The sequence below is a fragment of the Pleurodeles waltl genome, chromosome 9 (assembly GCF_031143425.1).
Source record: "Pleurodeles waltl isolate 20211129_DDA chromosome 9, aPleWal1.hap1.20221129, whole genome shotgun sequence".
Classification (NCBI taxonomy): domain Eukaryota; kingdom Metazoa; phylum Chordata; class Amphibia; order Caudata; family Salamandridae; genus Pleurodeles; species Pleurodeles waltl.
The window spans coordinates 385835846-385858986 of record NC_090448.1 but is presented as its reverse complement, the minus strand read 5'-3'; the positions used below and the strand labels follow the sequence as shown (position 1 = coordinate 385858986).

Below are 23141 nucleotides of genomic sequence, written 5' to 3'. Positions count from 1 at the left end.
GTACAATTGCATTGTGTTTCTTTTTAGGTAACCAACTGCTGATTTTTGATAAGAGCCCTAGTTAGGAGTTTTCCAAATCAATGTTGCTAAATTGTTTTTGCATGAAATCCCACATGCAGATGCTAATTTGAGGTTAGATGAGGATTCATTTGTTGCACGATGCAATTTGAGACCTTGTTATGCTGACAAATGTATGCAATTAGCCCATTACAGATTATAGTTTTAGTGGTTTGTGTTGCTATCATCGAATGCATTGTTATTCAAATGCTGCATAGATTGCATCTTTTTCGCCGTTATGGACAGCTATTAATGTTCATTTACATATATCATTTGGTGTTGAGACACATTTATATCGTGCTAGCTTTGTTAATATAGGGAAATAAATTCATTAACTTTGAATAAACTGGTGTGGTTATTCATGGCCGGAAGGTCATGGTTCGCCGAAATGTTTTCTGGATTAATTGTGAAGTGTTATGTTGATCAGGGCATTGCTTATGTTCGTTATTGATTATTGATTTGATTAAATTGACTAATCTCGGGTGAAGAGAGCCCCACTTGGTCAAAAGATTCATCGACCCAAGAGCGTCCAAATACAGGTAATTTATTAGGACGGAACGCTCTATCACTCTCACAACCCTTTCTCTGCAAAGGTGCCTTGTCATTCAAGGCAACTGACAACTACTTGATAAACTAGGAGCTACCCTCTATCCTGGCTGTTGTAGGAGGCGCAAAAAGTCTCTTGCTTGCTCGATGGATTGAAAGATATGGGATCGTCCCTTATGGGGAATTTTCAATTTGCACTGCTGGACAATGTCTGTGGGGGTGCCTAAATTCTGAAAGATATTAAGCACTAAACAGGCTCTATAGACTTTATCCCAGATGGCGTTGGCCAAAATCTGTTCTTTATTATGAAAGTCTCCAAAATTATCTAGGATCGTTTGTGGTTATTTAGCATTGGTAGGTTGGTTGGCGGGAACACAATGTGCTTGCATGATCATCAGATCTAGATGTCACGCTGCAGCCTCAGGATATATATATTTGCACATCAGTGATAATACTGGCTACTGACTGCCTGGCCTCAAGGCCCTCAGGAATTCCTATAAATCTTAAGTTAGAACGCCAAGATCTATTTTCGACGTCATCAACTTTAGACTGCAGATCTGCAAGTTCAGCCTGGAGTTTAGAGGATAATGCTGCTTGTCGAGGCCCAATGTCAAATCTGAAACCCCCTTTTCAAACCCTGCCATGCGTGTCGAAAGCTGTTGCATAGTAGTGTGAATCTGGCAGAGATGCTGCTCTGTTCTTTTTTACACTTCTTATTAAGAAATTTTCATAGCCCTGAGCTCATCTAAAATCTGAAGTACTGTGTTGGTATCTAACAATTTGTTTTGCGCAATACCTAGATCCACTGATGAAACAACTTTACCCCTCCCCCTCAGCCCACTCTCATGGCTTCTTTTCAGGCATGAGAGTTAAAGTTTGTGTATTATGCCCTTTTCTGCCATGTCTGCCATTGTCCTGCGGGGGGCCTCCAAGAGGTGCGGAAAAAGCCGGCTGGGGTGTGATGGAGTTTACTCGCATAGGAGCCACAAGATCTGGGACGACATAGTCATTTTCTCATGCATTTTCTTGCAGGGTCTCGCCTTCTGAGCAACATTCACTGAGCTCCTTCCCCATGGCTGCCTTCCTTACGTGTTGCTCTACAGCCAGGAGCTACAAATAAGGGGTATGTCTGCTTCGCACCTCCCCTCTCTGTTTCTAATCTAGCCTTAGGCAGGGAATTAGACAGTAAGTTCGGAGCGTTGGCGATGTTGTGTAGCCATTTTTAGCTATAGCTCCATGCACGTTATTTTAACACACTAAGCCAAGCCCCTGTGCACTCTAACCTAGATATATTTTATTCAACTTTATTTTATTATTGTTACAATAGCCACTTTTACGGTCTTGTTTTTTTTCTGTTTATCTAACTCTTTTTGCATAGGCCAGCACTCTGTTCTCAAACAAGACATTCTTGCTCACTCTGTGCTTCTTCCAAGGCTCAGCAAGGTACATTGCTAGTAAACGTGGTATAAGTCTAGTCTCCGACATTCATAGAAAACACACATCCTTACGTAGGGACATTTTCTCAGCATATCAGTTGTGTTATCATAAAAACACTTCCCTGTCCCTTACACTTTATAGGGAGATTCCAGCCAGAGAACCACGTCTGTATGCTGATTGTCGAATGCTTCGCTGCAGCTGTTTTGCAGACCGCAGGCCTTTGCTCAAGTATGGGGGATGATGTCTTCCCAGGGGAACCTGAAGGGCAGAATTAGAGCTTAACACGCTGTGCTCTATTATAGCTTAGGTAGGAGTTAGTTTACCGACTGTAGTGACAATATGGTAGCATTATTCTTAAGCTTCACTCTCCTTGTCACAATTTTAATACTGTCATGTTGTGTCGTCCTGGTTATTGAAGCTCACGCTTTGCTATCTAAGATGCAGTTGCTTCATTAAAAACATTACTTAAACATATACTGCCTCTGTTTGTCATTGTATATATGAGACTAATGTAACTGAGAGAAACAGATGAGACCCGAGTGACCACGGTTTCCCTGAGAAACCAATCATGTCATGCGCTCGGCTGCCCAGTCATCCCTGCCCTCGGGTAGAGATGAGGCACTGCTAGTTGGTCGGAGCAAAACCCGGATTGGGGCGACAGGTGTCACCTGCAGTGGGTCTGTGATGCTATTAATTGTGTTTGACCAATGACTTTGTGTTTCACCACTGCGCATATTAGTTGCTCAATGTTCACCAGTAGCACATAATGGGGGTTATTCTAACTTTGGAGGAGTGTTAATCCGTCCCAAAAGTGACGGTAAAGTGACGGATATACCACCAGCCGTATTACGAGTTCCATAGGATATAATGGACTCGTAATACGGCTGGTGGTAAATCCGTCACTTTTCCGTCACTTTTGGGACGGATTAACACCTCCTCCAAAGTTAGAATAACCCCCATTATGTTTTGTTCAGTTTAGCTGCCTATTGGCTTTAACATGGAGTTAGCCATTACATTCTGTATTCAGTTTAGCTGCCTATTGGCTTTGACGTGACATTAGACATTACATTTGATATTTAGGTTAGCTGCCTATTGGCTTTAACGTGGGGTTAGACATTGCAGTTGAGACATTGCAGATGAGCTGTGTTTTTCCAAGCTGTGTTTTTCCACAAGATGGACCAAGCTGTTTTCTTCACACCAGCCCTTAGCTGATAAGAGCACGTAGATTTTGTGTTTACCTCGCAATCCAGTCTGAGAGCTCGGGGGCTCGGGTGAATTGGCCACTCTCCAAGGTTCTTCGGCTCTCACAGTGAGTTTGCTTTTAAGGATGACTCTGGGCTACAGCAGGGTAGATTGAATCTGCTTTGACTTCAGACAGGAGCTAGACGTCAGTTGCCTGTCTCCCGTTTGGGTAGAGAATCTCTTTCTCGCAGTTGACCGGAGTCATCAACTTGCAGACCCCAGAAAGATGAAGCTGAGCTCTAGGTCCTACGGTGATGAATTTGGACTTTTATGCTTTGCTTTGAAGTTATGCTACAATATAATCACCTATATTTGATGTACATTGCAACTGAGAAGTACTTTGATATATTTTGCTTTCATTGCTGCGACTACTTTTGAACGTGTGCTTCCAATCTACTAATTTCGTCTCTCAGGAACCTCGTGGTGGGGAATTAATAACAATAAATGTCTTCTTTAAACTCAGAAGTGCATTCCAGAGAGGTTCTGTAAGCTCGGTTATGAGATAAGGGGGAAAGCAGAACAGGGTCAGGCTCAGTCTCACCACACCGCGGGTGATTCTGCCGCTCAAAATCTAGTAGTCTCATTAGAATAATGAGAGCCTATGCGACAGTGACATTATCAGAGGAAGACTCGAGGGGGTCTTCCTACTTCATCGCCAATTTGCCCTCCATCATTGGCCATGTCCTTTTGTTTACAAATTTTGAGGTTGCAAGAACCGGTTCTCCCAGCAGGCATGAGGCTCTCTGCATCACTTACAAGAATAATTTTGCCATGCTGCTTATCTTGATTGATGGATTGATTCAGTGAGGTGTTGAAATGTTCCAGCCGTGATGTTGAGGGTCTAGATGCACTGGAGTTTGCCCCTAAGGTGTGATTGCAGTGTTTCCCTGTGCCCACTGGTTTGCCAGGTGCACAGCCCTTCGGCAGCGAGTAATCCGCCTCATACTTTACAATTAATAAGGCTGTAGATGAATGCAACGCTTTATCCTTACCTAGAGTCTCGTAAGCCACACTTGTAGCTACACGGGCCACTTCTGCTGTACCTCCAGGGTCTACCCCACCCAGAGGATCGCCTTTTGCCCTCCCCCAGACCTGCGGTTTTCACCTCAGCTTTTCAGGCTTTAGTATGGCTAATGCCGAGTTAAACCAGCTACCATTACCACTTATACCCTTTCTAAGCATATGACGTTGTGAAGAATGTTCTTTGTCTTACATAGAAGATATGACACTGCATGGCAAATGAAATTCACAGGTCTGCTCAGCACCTGGTGTACCAAGCTCCTTCCCCTCACTCTAGAAAACAGCGCTTATTGCTTTTCAGCTTCAGTATCTACGCTTAGTCACAAAGTTGAGAGGTTAAAAATTCTCTCTTGCTCTGAAGCCATGTAAAATGTGGCAAAATGTAGTGTAGTCAAGGGGCAATTTGAGCGGGTGAATCAATGTTTAAAATGTAGGCGTCGGGCCGTGCAGCATGGCGTGTAGCAGTACCTGGGCTTTCCAGCGTTGGGGGGAGGGGGGGCGCTGAAGTGTGCGTTTTGCGGTTGCTGATGCTTTCGACGTTCAAGTACCTGTCACTGAAGCAATCGCACAATGTCGACTAAGGGCATCAAATGTGATAACATGCTTGTCTCTTGATCGCGTATTCCATCCCAGTGAGGCTCCTAAAATTCAAACCAGGTACCGAACTTGTGTATCCATCTTGAACACAATCGGGTTGTGTCAGATGCCGGAAGTTCCTCAGCCACAGAGCATGACAGGTGCTCTTGCGGTCGTTCCCTTTAAAACCCATATGTAAACTACAGCACCCACCAAGGATAAGAACCAGCAGCCACTGATTGGCCTTTCCAGATTCAAGAGGAATAACGCTAATAAGACTCAGTGAATAAGCAAACAAGTGAAAAATATTTTAAAAAAGGAGCATTGTGCATGAAAATAATTCTTAACTGGAGACGTGGATGAAGTCTGAACCCTTGATAAATCCAAGAATTCACTTCAGAAATTTCTGAAATCCTTTTGGATCAGTAAATATATTTAGAGAAATATATAAAATCAGCAATTTAGTAATTTACTAAACTCTTCAAATATCTTGTTTTAAAAGACATTTTTCCTCGTTCAGTGACCGATAGAACATATACCCTCCTCTTCAGGTTAAAGCAGTGGTGATTTGCCCACTTGGATGTTCTGTGGTTGCCTCCCCTCCACTTTCTTTCCTGTCAGTCTGAGAGTCTGAAGCTGTTTATTACAGATTTAGATTCTCAGAGGAAAAGCATACACAAACTGAGCATATCTTGGCCTGGGAAAATAACTCATCCACGCTGTCAGATGGAATTTGTGTATTTAGAATAGTGACATACAGCACTCTGTGCGGAGGCTGGCCTTCAAGCAGAGTGGATACTGGGTATGAGCACTCTGATGAATGGAAAGTCCCGGAGCCACACTTACAGTGTGACTGGCGGCTCTTCGGACACACTGTATGTTTCACTCCAAGCCTCACACTAGGGGAACACTTCAGCCAGGTGGAATCAGTGTGCCAAACGGTCCAGGGTCTCAGGTTCAGTAGAAGCAGCAGTACCTTAGGTCGAAGACTGTCAGGCGGCAGTCACACAAACAACATTGAGCATGCCTCACCACACTGTTCTCCCTTGCCCTGTACTGAGCATCCCACCTACCGTGCAACACTGCGTGGTTCAGGGGAGGGACATCTCTCACCTATGCCTTGCAAGCCTGTGCAGCGGTGCGAGGAACAGGGGAAGAGGCTCACCTCCCATGGGCTTTGCAGCACTGGACAATTGTGCTGAGGCCCAGGGGTGGGGGCCCTTTCCACTTGGGCATCACAGCCCCATACCATAGCTGCGAGGCACATCTGCGTTTAGCAGGTTTGGCCTGAGTTTCAGGATCTTGCCCCCCCCCACACACACACACACTCAAAGGCACTATATGACCCCCACTGTCCCGCATTTTGGTGTCCCTGCACTTTTAACTCTTTCAAAGGACAAACAACTCTCACATTTTCAGCCCTTTATGTGAAAGAGATGTTTGTCAGTGGCAGGCAAAGAGGGCTGCAGCACAAGAGGGGGTCCTTAACCGTGCAGCTTCAGAAGCACCTTCAACTAATAATATGTAACGTTTTTTGAATTAATGAAACACTTTTCAAATGTTTGCACTTTTCTATAGTGCAAACTCGACCCAAAAGTATTATAGCACTTTACATTAGCAATACTTACATTACACAAGGATATATTCCTTTTTTATGCAGGGGGAAATTAAGTAATATGCCCAGAAACAGAGGGCGTTGAGCTGACATGGAGACTCAAACATCGTTTCGCTGTTTCAAAGTCAGCAGCAGCTCTGGCCGTAATGTCAATTCCTCTCCCATCCTCTACCCATTCTCAGCACCTGTCCGGGCAGTATGCCCTTGGTGTCTCTTTCTTACATTAAGCCTGTTTCAAGGTGATGGAATTATGATGCCATATTGTGAGATCAATGGACAAGGGACAGGGAGAGTGTTATTACCCCAGGATCAAATATCTGGTTACGTTTGTAGACCCAGGACTGCAGTGCACTGCTACTTGGTGCAAAGATTATACATTTACCATTGTATGCATTTAGGTAACTGTAGCATGCAACTGGACACTTGTCACTTACCAGTAATATTCAGTCCATTTTTAAATCATGCTGACCAGCAGTTTTTACATTCAATCAAAATACTCCCAATCTTGCCAAAGAGCGTGTATACAGCAATAAGTTCAGAAAAGTCATTGCCAAAGAGCACACAATTGGCCAAATGGGAGGGCAAGACTAAAAAACGTCTCTTGGCTCCACATTTCTAACTAGTCCACAACGAGGGTCAGTGATTCAAAGGCTGGGAACCATGGCTGCGAGGTCCAAGGAAGAGGACTCACCTTCCCCAGGCACTGCAGCACCGGACCATGTATGTGGTCCCTGGGCAATGGGGCCACATTCCCTTGGCCCTTCCAGCACTAGACCACAGCTGTTAGGCCCAGGGGATGGAAATACCCTATCTTGTGCCTCGCAGCTCTGTATCATGGTGGGGTGGTCCATATTCTGGGGTGTCCTCTCCTAGGCCTCACAGCACTAGACCGTGGTTGCAAGGCCTAGGGAAGTGGCGGCCCCTACTTTATGCCTTCTAGCCATGGTGTAGCATTGCAAGGCCTTGGAGAGGGCCCCTCTCTCATGGGCCTTGCAGTCCTGTTCAAAGCTGTGAGGCTGATGTGTGGTAAGTCCTATCCACCAATCCTCTCAAGGCTACACCATGACTGAGAGGAATGGGGGAGGGCACACATAGGACCCCTCTTGGGACCCAGTTGAAATTGTCTCTCAGTGTTGTACCATGGCTCTGTGCCTGGGTCCATGTCAGGGTCATAGCCATCAGTAGTGCAACAGGTGCAGTTTTTCTGGGCCCAGGGGTATTAAGTGCCTAAATTGTGGCTTTATTATATGGTGCACTCAGTGAATGACGGTGAGGGGGGCGCTTTTACTTTACCACAGTAATGGTGCTATGGACCCTGCTGCATTTACCTCTCTTTCACAGGCCATGTTCCAGAGGCCGTGAGGAGAGGCAGTCCCAGGGATAGGGTAAGTGAGCATGGAGCTTGTTCTTCACTCTTAGAAGTTAGAAATTGATTCTTGTCATCAAGGGCTACCTGCCATGGCCCAGTGCAGCAAGATCAAAGGAAGGAAGGGCCCTCCTCTGTGCCTCGCAGTGCTGGGCCATGGTTGGAGAGGCCTTCCCTCTCTTATTCCTCACAGGTGTGGTCAAGTGCTGCTAGACTGAAGGAAGGGCCATCCCCTGGCCTTTCAGTGCTGGACCGCATGTGGGAGACCCAGGGTGGTCCTTCTCCCTAGGACTTTGCAGTTCTGGTCAAGAAATGGAAGGTCAAGAGAAGAGGGACCTAGGTTTGCCTTTGGCTACTTCTGACTTCCAGTAATACTTTTGTACCTGTGAAATGGCTAAATGGCTCAAGTGTAATCAATCCTAGAATGAATCAAGATGTCAACTACTGTTATGTGTTACTTGCATGGATGTGAGGTCCCAAATTTCATCAAGATCTTAAGTTGGCCAAAGCACATAGCGGATGCATTTGTCACATGTTTCGAGGGACCGACTGGTGTTGAGATGGATGCCCAGACTGCGTATGTCTTTAGGTGGGGATAGAGGAGGTTGCATAAATTTGGCAGAGTAGGCCATGCCCCAGGAAGCAGATGCTTTTAGTATTAACAGCATCTCGATTTTGGTAGGATTTATCTTCAGGAAGTTAGAAGCCATCCACTATCATTTTAAAGTAAGGCAGTTGGCCAAGGTTTTTCCATGTTAAGCTAGGTTCATATTTGGACCTGGATTAGACAAACTACTTCGATGATTTGGAATCTGCCAGAGAAGGTACTCAGTTGTAATTTCGACAGCGTTCTCAGTCCACCCACCTGATTTAGAAGTGGGCGGACCATAAAGTTTACCCCAATTGAGTAACTGTTTACTTTGCATAAACATTCTCTGACCACCCGAGGGATTGGAGGCCATCAGACATAAGCCATCCGCCTGTCCACCCTATTTAAAGAGGGCAGTCAGATGGCTTTTTTCACTGTCTGTCACCACAAGCTATATTCTCGCACTGAGTGGCAGTAAAAAAATGAACATTTACACCCTAACAACATGGGAGAAGACTCCCATGGTGTGGTGGTCCTTCGTTTTTTTATTTTTCAAGAACAAAACTTCCATTTTCGAAGTTTGTTTTAGAAAACAAAAAAGCTTTTCCTACCTTGACAAGAACCAGCATGGCGGCAGTTGCTGCCAATGTATACAGATGTTCATGTGGCGAGTGGATATCTCTCTATTTGGCAGGTGGAGTAAAGGCAGAGTGGTGGATGTAAATTCCTCCTCCCTCCTGTCTTCCTTTATTTCGACTGACAAACCCTAGATGCAGTCCCTAAATATAAAATGTGTGCTTTTCACACATAACAGAAATTGTCTGGCTCCTAGGTGTTGTAGAAGGATGAATTAAAAAGCTTGTGGGGGGTGGGCGGGCACATGGGGACACCGCAGTGCAATTGCTTAGGTGTGGAATGAAAATGTGGCAACTTAATGATCTGCTGACTGTCTGATTAAAATAATGTTATCTTTTTGACTTCTTGGCATTCCAGCCCCATTACATGTGTTTTTTTTTCAGGGTAGATGGATTTATAGTATTGAAAGCTGCTGATATATATAAAAGTAGCAGTGTCCTAACTCACCCATTGTCCAGCAGGCATCCAAACCAATAGGATTGTTTTCTTTGATAAATTGCTGGAGTTGTTTAAAACTAACTTTCCTAAAAGTTTGCTAATGAATGGTAGAACCGAAATTGGCCGAAAGTTGTTGATATCTTGTGCATTAAGGATAGGTTTTTTTTTTAAATGGATTTCATGGCGGCATTTTTCTACGCAATAGAAAAACATCTTGTCCTGACAAACAGCTACACAAGTCCAGCAGTTGAGTTTTGAGAAAATGGAAAATATGTTTATACATTTAGATGGGCATAAGCCTGTTAGAAGACAGGTGTAGCAGAAGCACCAAGATCTGCACCATTAATTGGTGTGAAAAAATGTGACGTTATCACAGTTGGGATGTTGTGATGTGTGGGATGTTGTGAGTGGTCATAGAAGGGTTATCATGTGTAGGATTTTTTTTCGTGCCCAGGAAGTTGTCAAGTGTTAGTTTAATCTTGTTGAATAAGAATTGAGCAAGATTATCACATAGATGTTTGGACTGTTGTAAATGAGGAATCTGAAGCTCTAATAAAATGTGGAATAATTATTTGAACAGGGTCACTGCTTGGGAGATACAATCAGAGAAGTGGCTTTTCTATGCTTTCCTAATTTAAATTTATGGGTGGCAATTATGCTGATATATTCTGTTCTTTTAATTACATCATAGTCTCTGTACCAATGGTCTTCAATCATTTTAATGCCACATCCACTCCCTTTAAAAAAAAAAAAAAGTTTATTGGAGTGGTCCAATATGACAAACCTATTTTCTCATAATAATTCTATGAAAGAGGTAGCAATTCAGACATTGCGGTTATGCTCAGTTACCACTCATTTTGAAAATGCAATTAAATTCATGGTTGCCCTAAAGCTTGTGGCGGCTGGAGTCCAAAAAGATGTAAAAGTGACCACAGTATTCTTTTATCAGAAGTGAGGTAAGGGACTTTAAGGGTTATTTCCAACCCATTATCCTTCTCCCACTTTGACACCCTAATTCAAACCAGGAACCGCTTGAAAAAAGTAATTAGAGATGGCACATTATAGAGTAGCTCACAGCCACTAGTGTCCTTCACTAAAAATTCAGCACTATTGTAATAAGCATGATGTTCGTCTTGTTACCTTCCAGCATGATTAATGGTTCTGCTGGCCAGAGGCTGGTGCACCTCTGAGCTCAATGAGGGATCCCCAAATTTGATGACTGCTGCTGTACACCATTTGTCTTTATGTTTTCCGCACTTCAAATTTGAGAAATGTTACTTAGCCTGATTAGGCAAACATTTTTTGTTCTATATTGTTCTATACCAAGAAGTTCTGTTGAGATTTTTGCTCCTTTGCTCTAGTTTAGACATAAAAAAACTGGCCATGAGAGTAAAATATTGATCAGGTGCAACCCTAGAATCCTAGCTTCCCTCCTCTGGGCCTTGGAGCCCTAGTACAACACTAAGAGGTCCAAGTAAATAGACTGGTTATTTACCCAGCTTTGCGGCATTATTTATTTGCATTTGAAACATGTGCTTTCCAGGTGTTCCACAAAATGGGAGAAATCATCATATGCAGGGTGAAAGAAGACGTGTCTCAAAACTGTTAGTTGAATCTGATTCATGCTAATTTATGAAAGTAAATGCACTCTGGAACCATGCAAGAGTATACTAATAATTAGTATCAGAATATTTCAAGGCTTCTGACGATGTTGATAGGGGTGTTGCAGCCATGGCTCACAGCACATGACATTAAATAATTTTGGGCTACCTGTGACTGTATTCCAGTTGTTTCTGGTGTTTTACAGTGCCCTGTAAGATGCTTTTAACAGACGTCAAGCCATTTTCAACTCTTTTATTTGCGTTCATATCTTTCTTAAGTATAACCACAGCATTCTGAGATGGGATTCCACAGGTTGCCCTTGCCAGTCCGCACCCAGCTGCATCATCTACAAAGCATCACAATACATTAACAGTCCACAAATCAGCTACCTTTCCTATCACTCTTTGACTTTACGCCTGTCATTGACCCTGTATTGTGCTCTGTTACCTTTTGGCTAGGTTTGATCTACAGAAATAGCACAAACACATGATTGACACCGCTGACTACTTGGATGACAAGCTCGCCATTACCAGTGACTCTCCACACAACTGCAGCAAGGACACCTTCAGATGGAGGAAGAAGTGATAAAAATAAAAAACAAACAAAAGGCCTTTCCCATCTAAGCATCGCAGATCTGGATCGATATCCCCATGCCCATTCGGACAGCCCAAACCCAGCACTAATTAAGAAAACAGCTCAACACTCAACTGTAGAAAAAACATGCATCATAATGTAGTCACAGTCCACAAAACATCTACTCCTCCTATCACATGTACACTGTCTTTGGCTTTGACAGTGTACAGCATTTCATAGCTATTGAGCTAGTTCTGCACTATATAAATAGCGTCCATACACACATACCTAATGCACTAATCTGGAAGCCAACTAATAATATTTGTTTAAAGATACGGGTTTTGGATCGAGCTAGGCTAAACCTTTCCATCGAGCATGAATAATATAATGTATGTCTAATAAATATAAATGTTAACATATGTACTTTTAAGAGTTATTATTCATGTTTTATCATCTTACTGATATCCATACCAAGAAAGTTGCTTCTTGGAAAGTCACTTCATCAACAGATGGCACTTACTGTGATGTTATTTCCTGTGATTTCACATTGTATACAAATTAGAGGTGCCTCACACATTCCTTTTCTGTGGGGACCCAAAAGTCCTAGAACCGGATCTGTGAGAGGCATTCACGGATGTCAACATTTTAGACTTGGAAGAAGGGAGGTTTTGAAAAAAATCGGGGTAATGCATTTTCTCCATTGACTTCTGTTGAAGCAGAGACAGTTTTAGGCAGGAGGCAGCTAAAATAAAGCAATTTTTGGGCTTCAAAATTGGGAGTCTCCTCCTTGAATCGGGCCTGTTGGTATATATGAAGAGTGCGAAGCTCAGGGGTGAATGAGGGCGACAGCCAGTGAAAATACTGCACATATAAACAGTGAACGTGTGCCTGACCGTGGCATGGTTGCCGTTTTGTTAATCCTCGTTCCGTGCAGGCAGGCTCTAAGGATCCACTTGACTACATGGAATTAGTTTCCCACTCCAGAAATAACCCATCATCCTCACGTATTTCTCGTTCCCCCTTCGTCCTGCCTGTCCACTGGAAGTCAAGGAACGAACAAAAAAAAACTCAATTGTAGAGACGGCCGGATGCCTGATTCACCAATGGCCGCTGAGGAGACACAATCTATCCTAAAGCGGTGACATGGCTGCGGGTGTATGAACTTCAGTGACAACTTTCAGAGTCACCTGCGCCAGGCTTCCATCACTCACCGATAGCAGACAGGTGTTCTAGAGCCGCGGAGACAGCCGGGGACTCCGGCAATGAACTCAAGGCGAGAGCTTTCGTGATTTCCGCCATCCTCTCTTCGGTTCGTACTAGCCTTCCTGATAGCACTCACTCTGCCGACGTTTTGTGTTAAAGATGGAGTTGTTGCCATAGAAACCTGACGCGGTCACCGGTCGTCTAGATAAAAAAACATGAAAATAATGGTCTGGCCACTCCTTCAGTCTTTTTGTTCTTCTGTACTAGCGGGTGAGTGTTTATTTGAGAGAACACCCTTTTTCACGGAGCCCTAAGCAATCTCACCGACTGACTTGAAACGGATACAAAACTATGAACTTAAAATTGAAACACCAGGCGGATGAAGAGATTTGGTATAACGAAAGAACTAGAAATTACTATACCGTTAAAAGTGTAAAAAAATATAGAACTTAATGTGTAATAGGCAGTATGTTGGAAAAAGGCAACTTCACCACAACGTATCTTATTTAATATCTGCCACCAATTTTGATTCAAAAAATCAATCTTTGAAAATGATGTTTTATTTTCAAATTGAATCCAGTAAATGTTTTGCAATTTCTTAATGAGATTTTTGTTCCACTTCCTGTCAGTGTAACTCCTGGTCTGCCAAGATGCTGGCATATCGCATTTCCTGAGGTTGTAGACTTTCCTAACAGCAACATCTTGTGCTCACTGTAAAATGTCTATGAGATCAGAGGTCAGACCTGATTATAGTCTTTTGCAATAGAAAAGCCCGAGAAAGGCAACAACGAGGGCATAATAGTAGCTAGAAAGAAAACGATGAACCCCGCCTCAAAAGTCGCAACGAGTCTAAACAGGAGCTGGTCAAAACATTGCAAACAACAAACCTAAAGAAACAAGCATTGGAAAAGCCATTTGGTCTTGGCAATGCGAGAGCTATGGCCATTGTCAATGCATTTGTGTAGGGCGCTGGAACTGGTGAAATTGACACACGGGTTCTCAGCAGTAGAACGGTCCTGTAGCTGATGTTGGCCGTTATGTCACAATTGAGCACTGGGTGAGTGCAGTTTTGCGCATTTAAAACTGAGATTTTCCTAGCCTTGGTGCCTGAAAGTCTAGATTTTATTAAAGACACAGAGAAGAGTATCATGCTTACTTTTCTTACCTTATATAAATATAGCAGCCAAGAAAAACTTCAATACCCAGAAACCCTGGAAGGAAAAACTACATCATTCCATCACAATAGAATGACCAATCATATGTCGAGTAAAACCATAACAATCTTGACTGAGAGCAACAAGCCCTCTTTTCTTGCGAGAGTCGGTCAGTATACGTTTCGGAAAACAAAATTATGACCAAACATAAAGTCAATAATTCAGCCATCAAATCCTTAAAGGTGTCCATATGGAAAGAAGTAGGTGAGAAAGGAAGAGCTGGAGTAAGCCCTGATATCTGTAAGGAGAAATTCACAAAAGGAGAAGCTCTATGTGAGTTAACTGGTTGCAGCTGAGCTAAAGTAGGAGCAGACACTGGCTTGTGGGGTTCCTGAAATGAAATAAGGAGCTGGGAAGAGGAAAGACTTCTGAGAACTGCAATTTGAGAAACCTACGTTTTCAAACAATTACCAATGCATAATTTAGGTTGAGAGGGGAAAAAAGGGTAATGAACAGAAGATAAATTAGTTTTGGTACGTCTATTGACTTGAAAATAATTTCTAAAGAGGAGTAACTGAGAGATAACACATTATTGTCCGGCTCTGAGATAAATACTCAAAGTACTAAGTTAACATCCCACATAACATTATGGTGGTCATTCCGTACCGCCAACAGGCTGGCGGTACGGAGGCCCTCATTACGACCACGGCGGTAGCGCTGCGGTCGCACCGCCGGGGCCGGCGGTTTCCCGCCATTTTAGCCCCGGCAGTCATAATCCACCAGGGCAGCGCTGCCCTGGGGATTATGACATCCCTACCGCCAGCCTGTTTCTGGCGGTTTGCACTGCCAGGAAGAGCCTGGCGGTAAGGGGTGTCCTGGGGGCCCCTGCACTGCCCATGCCACTGGCATGGGCAGTGCAGGGGCCCCCTAACAGGGCCCCGGCCAGCTTTTCACTGTCTGCATAGCAGACAGTGAAAAGCGCGACGGGTGCAACTGCACCTTTCGCACGGCCGCAACACCGCCGGCTCCATTAGGAGCCGGCTCCTATGTTGCGGCCTCATCCCCGCCGGCCCAGCGGGAATGTCATAATGGGGGCCGCGCGAGTGCGGCCGCACGGTGGTTACCGCCTGGCGGGCGGCGGTAGCCACCCGCCAAGGTCGTAATGACCCCCTATATTTGGGAACAGGATGTTTAGCAAAACGTACTCCCTTTAACAGGCGACAAACCAGCGGGTGATCACCTATAGGTCTTCCATCCACTCTGACATGCTCTACAGAAATTGCAGATCTGTAAGTAATAATGGTACGATAGGTTTTGCCTTGGGATTCAAAGGAAGCTAGAAAATTCCCTATCAAGGTTACATTTGCTGAAAGGGGATCTCAATCCCTGTCCAGACACCAGCTACACCAGATCAACCAGGCTGATTTGTATACCCTTGCTGTACCTGGAGCCCAGGATTGCTGTATAAACTGGGCAGCCTCCCCTGAAATTCCTGGGGTTCCCCAGGAAGCCCCGAAATCCTCCATACTATGAGGTGTAGGGAGCCCTCTAAAATGAGATTGTGGCGAAGACCCTGAGGGTTGAGGATGAATTCGGGAAATGGAGGACTCAACTCTCGGAGGTCCAAGGCTCGTTCTAACAATGTCATGTACCAAGGTTGGGAGTGCCAGAAAGGGGTGATCTGAATGAGGGATGGCTGCTGTCCGTGCGTTTGAGCAAGTACTCTGGCAATCAAAAGGAACAGAAGAAAGGCCCATAGGAAGGACCAAGGCCATGACTGAAGGAAGGCATCTGTGGCTATAGCCAGAGGATCCGGTCTCCAACTGAATAAAGAGGGAAGATGGGTATTGATACAGGAAGCAAAGAGGTCTACTGACATGGTCCCGAAGAAAGATGATTGAATACTGAAGGATGAAGTCTCTAGTCGCTTGAATCGTAAAGATGCCTGGAAAACCAGTCGCCCACTACGTTCAATTTGTCTGGAAGGTATTCTGGCTTGACAGGGATATTCCTTTGGAGACAACATTTTCCAAAAATTCTTGGCTAGTGTTGCCAGAGGTTTGGACCTTGTATCTTCCAATTGATTTATGTACCTGACTGCTGACAGATTGTCCATTCGCAGAAGAACTGTGCATTTTACTCTGTCTTTTATAAAGGACTGGATGGCAAAGGAACCTGCAAGCATCTATAAACAAATGATGTGCAGTGATGACTCCTGACTGGACCATGTACCTCCAGTCAAGAGATTACCACATCTTGCGCCCTAACCTGTCCAACTTGCATCTGACAAGATCTGGGGCAGCAGAGAAAATTGTTCTCCCATTCCAGGCATCTAAATGACTCAGCCACCAGAGAGGTTCTTCTTTGGATTCTGGATCCAGAACTACTGGATCCGAATAAGCTAACCCTTTGCATAAATGGTGAATCTTCAATCTTTGAAGGGCTCTGTAATGTAGAGGCCCTGGAAAAATGGCCTGAGTGGAGGAAGAAAGAAGGCCTACCAAATGAGCTATCGATCTGAGGGAACAGAGAGGAACAGACAAAGCATGGCGTATTTCCTTTTTATTAGATCCACCTTCTTTTGAGGAAGTGAAGGATTGATCGAGAGTTGTCTATTATGAAACTCAGAAATTTGAGACGTTGAGAAGGAATCAGAGAGGACTTTTGAGAGTTTATTAGGCACCCCAGTCTTGACAAAAGATCTTGACAAAGACCTAAATGCATACTCATGAAAATGGGGCAGGAGCTTCACTGACGATCGTGTACTTGTTTGATGCCTCCTGCGCTACCATGAGTACTTCCCTTCTTTAGGGGCATTTTCTTTACGGATGGAAACGCCTCACCCACTTAATCATGGCGTGCTTCATCATTGGCTAGTCCAAACCACTGGGTTTGGATGATACTGACCCAGCAGTCTCACCTGTAACTCCGGGGAAGAACTAGCTCCTCCTGGGCTGGGGAGATCTAGATAAATCATCTACTGGTCAGTAGGGTACCAGTGTGGTAAAAAATGTTAAAGCTAAACCTATCTCAATATCTATCCAAAGATTATCCTTATTCAGGACGTTGGTGGGTAGGATTAAAACCAGTTCAACCCCTTCTAACGATAGGGCGTCCGGGTGTCTATTGGATCTATAATGGATCCCTACACCCTTTTCAAACTGCCAACATGTTTCGGCCACCTCTGAGGTACTTTCCAGGAAATTTTATTCTTCAGGCATGTGTCCTTTGGCTTTCTTCAGGGCAAAACGTCTTCTAATCCCTACTGCCTGTTGCGTGCCTCTTATATCTAGTATGCATAAGGTAAGACTAGTGTCCTCATTATGAACACAGCGGTGTTAACCGCCGTATTCATGCTGGCTGTCATTTAACTGACCGCCAGCCCCCCTAGTTTCTGTCCGCTGGCCCAGCAGAATGCACGGCCGGGACATTGCCTGCGGCTCCACATGGAGCCGCCATCAATGCCTCTGTGCGACGGGTGCAGCTGCACCTGTCGCGCAGATCACTGCCCGTAAATCGGGCAGTGACTTGCGCCATCAATGCCTCTGTGAGACGGGTGCAGTTGCACCTGCCGCGCAGATCACTGCCCGTAAATCGGGCAGTGACTTGCGCGATGGGGCACTGCACAGGGGCCCCTGCACTACCCATCCCAAGTGCTTGGGCAGTGCAGGGGCCCCTAGGGGGACCCAGGAGCACCCCTTCCGCTAGCCTTTCCTGGGCGGGGGAACCCACCAGGGAAAGGCTGGTGGCAGTAGGGATCATTATCCGAGGGGCAGCAGTGCTGCCCTGTCGGATATTGATTCCTTCCACCGTCAGGCTGCCTGTCGGTGCAATCGGCCCTCCATGTGTTCTTTATATGACGGTTCAGCCCGCCATGCCGGTGGCGGTCTTTTCACCCTCCGCCGGAATGGCGGGCTGACCCGCCGGGGATCATAATGACCCCCTTGATCCTACCTGTGTCCTCTAAGCATTTAAGTGTCTCCTGAAAATTGAATAAAACAGGAAGGTTACCATGGTAGTTTGGTATGTCATATTGTATCCATTAGTGCTTATTCAACACCCAATGTGAATCACACGCTAGTGAATGAAAACACTATACACAGTGTACATTATTGGTGTCAGGATATTCCCTTTATACCCCTACTCCACCAGTAACTCATTCATGCACCAAAAATCTTTGCACTTACCCTGCTACTGTCAGGGAAGGGCCACATCAGTTTCTAAGCGGTGGTGGACAGGGGTCCCCTTATTGACACACACTGGAAAGTCAGAACATTACCCTTAGTATCCAAATCATAGTTACAAATCTGGGAACAGTCTTTTGGCATAATTTGGCAATCTCAATTCTTATCACATTCTCATCCATTGACTCACTTTCTAGGTAAAGTCTCCAAATGGTCCTTCTGTATCTCTTGTTCCCTCACATTCTTACTACTATGTGGTGACTCTCTAATGCTGTATTCTAGTATGCCATGTCTGCACCATGCTACGTGGTCCATGGTCATCTTCAGAAGCTGCACAATATCTGTATAATTATTCTTCCCTTCTTGCAGGGTTATGCATCCATATTTTACTACTCTTGGATGCTCGTCATATGGCTCTTCAGAATATTTCACAACCATTCACATGCGCTGTAACTGGGATCTTTACAAGAAAGTTCTCACATCCACTCTCTTCACTCACGTGATTTTTATCTTACAGTTGTTACAGATCAGCGTGGTCCACGGCCATTTTCAAAATGCCACCTAATCTCTGTATGGTGGTTTATTCCCCTTATGTCAGGTTTTGCATACATATCTTCATACTCATAGAGGCTTGTCATGAGGTTCTTATTTGTTCTTCACAACCAACCACATGTGCTCTCACAGGGACCTATACACGTTTGTCTCCACATTCATTCTCTTCCCTTGTATACTTCTTATCATGCGGTGTGTGCAATCACATATATATTGCTTAGCACTGGGTGGGGCTTGGTCAATCTCCCTTGTCCCTTCCGCCCAGAACCTGTTTCAGTATGTTTCCACCTTCACGCTCTGCATTTGCATAACTAAAGTTATGCCGTACCCACTACATGGTTCCGGGCCCTACGGAGCCTTCGCCATGCTCCCGCCTTATTATACCTGCCCGTCCCCCTTACTTCATCAAATGGAATCCTCCATTTCAGCACCTATGTTGGGCCGCTTCTTAAGACTGCTGCTGCTCGATTTCCCCATTGATGTCTGGGTACTTTATTTCCATTCTTCCCGCCATTGGTGCCCATGTCACTCCTTTTGTTATGCCATCTGACTGTGCCTGCCACTGGGGATGATGGGAGTTGTAGTAGCTCCACTCTTGTGGAACTGCTATTGTCCTCGGGAGCACATTCTCTTTCATCACATAATTGGCTCTACCATAGCTTCTCACCAGATGTCAGTATTCTTTGTGACAAATAAATAGTTGTGTAAGAAAAAAAACTTTTTGGAGTACTTAAATAACATTCCTAACTTATTTCGGGTGTGTAACACCATAATATTAGTGACATTAATTAAGGATCCTGGGTGTGAAGGCCCATACCCCAGAGGACCTTAATCTTCAGTGCCTATTCAATACATTTATTGTTATTATGATCCTTGTTTTGACCTGTGTGGTCCTATACCCCTGTTTTTATTTATCTCAAATTCTATTCCATATGCACCGCCGGAGGCTGGCTATCCAAATCCTTTGGTCAGTCGAGGTTTGTAAAACCGCTCTGTGTGCATAGGCCAATGTTCATTTTAGTTTCAGTCCACTATTATTTTCATCCCTATTTCTGAATCTGCACCCTGTCCTTACCTCTTATTTAGTTGGGCCTAGGGTATTTCATAGTCTAAACACCCATATCTGTTCCCTCAGAAATAAAGTCTAGGCAGGATTCGTTGTTGTGGTTGTGACCTGCTCAAGGACAGACCATGTGAAGTCATCGACCCCATGTCCTAGCTCAAAAAATACTTGGTTGTCGCCTTTTTGCACCTGAAAGTGCTGCGGTGCTCAATAATGCGTGTCTTGATTGCTCTTGTGGTCATACCTATATATCTAAGTCCACACTGGCCTGTGATTATATACATCACATTCTTGGTATTGTAGGTAGAAAAGCTCCTTAACTCCCAGGGTGTACGTAACCCCAGGTCCAGAGCTTGTTTTTTTGTTAAGTGGTATATATTACAATTTCCAAATGGTTGGTGGTCTACCACTGGGGGAAGATCCCACAGTGTCCTTTGTCTGTGAGTCTTTTGCACCGTCATTGGTCGAGTATGAATAATCTGGTGTCTTATGCTTCCTGAGCATCTGAAAGAAACCAAAGGGGCTTCCGAGTCTAACCCACCTGTACGTAAGAATCTCCAGTGTTTCTTAACAATCTTTTTTACTGTGTTGGATAGTGGAGTATATGTCGTCATGCATATGACGTTCTCCTTTGTTCGTTTGGGGCGGTCTTCAAGTAAAGAGTCTCTATTACTGTTATATTCCCTTTTGTCTGCTTTATCTATAACCCTATGTGGATATCCTCTTTCACTGAGTTTCTTGGTAAGGAATTCTGCATGTGTTTTGTAATCTTGTCTCTGTGTGCAGTTTCTTCTAAGGCAAAGGAATTTTCCTACTGGGAGATAATCCCGTAAACTCTTGGGGTGAAAGCTACTGGAGCGGAGTAAATTGTTTCTGTCCGTAGCTTTATAGAAGTACTCTGTATGCAACAATCCTTCCTTTTTCTGCAAAGATCCTTAGGTCAAGGAAATTAAATTCCTTGTTACTCATACTGTTGGTGAATTTTTTTAAGAAGGGATTGATATTGTTACGCCAAGGGCAAAAACCCACTGCCTCTGCCATCGTCCCCCTCCATAAGAGTAGTACATCGTCAATCTATCTCTTCCATACTCTGTTGTTCCGTTGATATGGGATCTCCTCAGTCAATATCATAGATCTTTCAAGATTATAGACATATAGACAGGCCAGACTTGGGGCGAATATGCTATCTATAGATGTTCCATGTCTCTGGAGGATGAATTCTCCTGTCAACTCAAAATAATTGCACGTGAGTGGCATTTGCGCGCAGTCCATTACAAAGTCTTTTGACATGATGGAATCCCAAGCTGGATCTTGCAAGATGGTATCTACAACTCTCAGTGTCTCTTCCTAGGGGATACTTGTATACAGTGCTTCAACATCTAGCTGACCAGAAGTTCTGACTTTGGACTAATTGAGTAAGTTTAACACCTCCTTCGTGTCTTTGAGGTAGGTAGAGGTTTTCTCCAGAAGCTATCATAGAATTTTGACAATGGTTCTACACCGATCCAATCCCCGAGACAAATGGGTGTCCCGGAGGTGGGATAGTTCGTTTGTGGACCTTAGGTAGGATGTAGAAATAGGGTATCTTGGGGTCTGGATTCTTAAGGAATTGTGCTTCCTTCTTCGTGATCCAACAACTCTCCAATCTTCTCTTAATCAGAAAGTCAACATCTTCCACTATTTCTCATTTGGGATCTCTTGGAGTCTTTTATAATTTCTTCTTGGTTCAGCATCTTAAAACACTCATTTCTGTATGTTGTCTCAGCCAAGATCACGATGGCCTCTCCTTTACCTTCTGGTTTTATGACAATGTCTTCAACCCTAGATAATTCTGTGATTGCTTGTCTCTCCTCTCTAATGATGTTCTGATAATGGGGATGGGTTTCTTTTACCAGGTAAAAGCTGATTTCCTCTTCAATCCTGTATTCGTTTCTTCCATATCTTGCTCTCCTGTCCTATCCTTTAAAAAACGTTCAACCTGATGGTTCTGAAGAAACTCGACATTTAACCTTTCAGTTTAAAAAAACAGGTTTTGGGGTAGTTCCAAATCCCAGACCTTTATTGAGGACTGAGTATTGAGGCTGTGTTATTTGCCGAATGCTCAAGTTCACTACGATATTGTTGCTTACTCCCTACTGGTACTCAGGCCTTCCTCTGATTTCCTCCATGTGACCCATTGCTCTTTCCGTCTTCCCTTTCCTCTTCCGGGCCTTCGTCCTAAAAAAAGTTGTCGGACGGGTTGTTGCCAAGGGCCCATGGGATGGAACATTGGATGTGGGAAACCGTACGGGGGTGTACCCAATCCTTGTTCATAGTGGAGTGTGGGGCCTATTGGGCTATAAGCTCCCCTGCCCTGTTGTCTATTTCTCCGGTTCCTGCATCTACCTGTAGATAGACCAAAGATCTCAGAATCAGAGGATGAATCGCTCTTTGATGATGCATTAAAACTCCTGTCATCTTTCCCATGTAATCATCCCTTATGTAGGGGTAACATTTCTCCTGTGAGAAATTCTTCAGTGCTTTCTGAAAGTTTTGGATCTTTGAATTTATTAAATATTCTTTGTCCTCATTTATCAGTTCATTATTTTCCTCTAGTTTCTTTTTGAAGACACTCATTGATACTAGAGTCTTCAGGTTGTTCTCACTCATCTTAATTTGAACCAGAAGATTATCTGACAGCCTTTTGCCGTCTTGATTATTAGGATAATCCAATCCCTTGTGCATTTCCAGACTATAAGCGACTAGTCCCTACAGAACTCCTTATTCTCCAAGAAGCTTCACGTGGAATTTGTCACTATCAAATCTCGTGGGGCTGCATTCACCCTCAGATACTCAGTAAGTATCGCTCCATGTAGTAAGGTCTTCATTTGCTTCCTCTTTAACTCTGTCAGGGTTTCCCAGTCACCAATTTGTAGTATGTTCTGACTTGTAGTAGTATTCCAGAGTAGTGATGGTGCTGCCAAGAGGGAGGCTACAACCTCCTCATCATAGGATAAGCCTTCCACCATCTTGTGGTATCTCAGGCTAGTCTGTCGGTACCACATTTATTTGGTAGGTCTCAGTCTGAGACCCCTTTACTTGTCCCTCTCACAGCAGAACCGCTGTGCTAACAGAACAAATCCCACTCCAAAGAGGTAGGAGAATCAACTCACCCCACTCACTCCTAATCCATAACAAATACTCATGAAAATGGGGCAGGAGCTTCACTCACTATCATATACTTGTTTGATGCCTACTGCACTACCATGAGTATTTCCCTTCTTTAGGGGGGGCATTTCCTTTATGGAT

General features: G+C 44.3%; 1 protein-coding gene across 2 annotated transcripts in view; it reads right to left on the bottom strand.

The window, feature by feature from the left end:
* CCDC175 (coiled-coil domain containing 175) overlaps positions 1–13053 on the bottom strand; it is a 268009-nt gene extending 254956 nt beyond the window's left edge. For both annotated transcript variants that reach the window (XM_069207017.1, XM_069207018.1), the window contains exon 1: positions 12909–13053. In XM_069207017.1, the coding sequence (XP_069063118.1) occupies positions 12909–12996 (88 nt within the window). In that variant the 5' untranslated portion in view covers positions 12997–13053. The remainder of the gene's footprint in view (positions 1–12908) is intronic.
* Positions 13054–23141: the final 10088 nt, after the last annotated feature.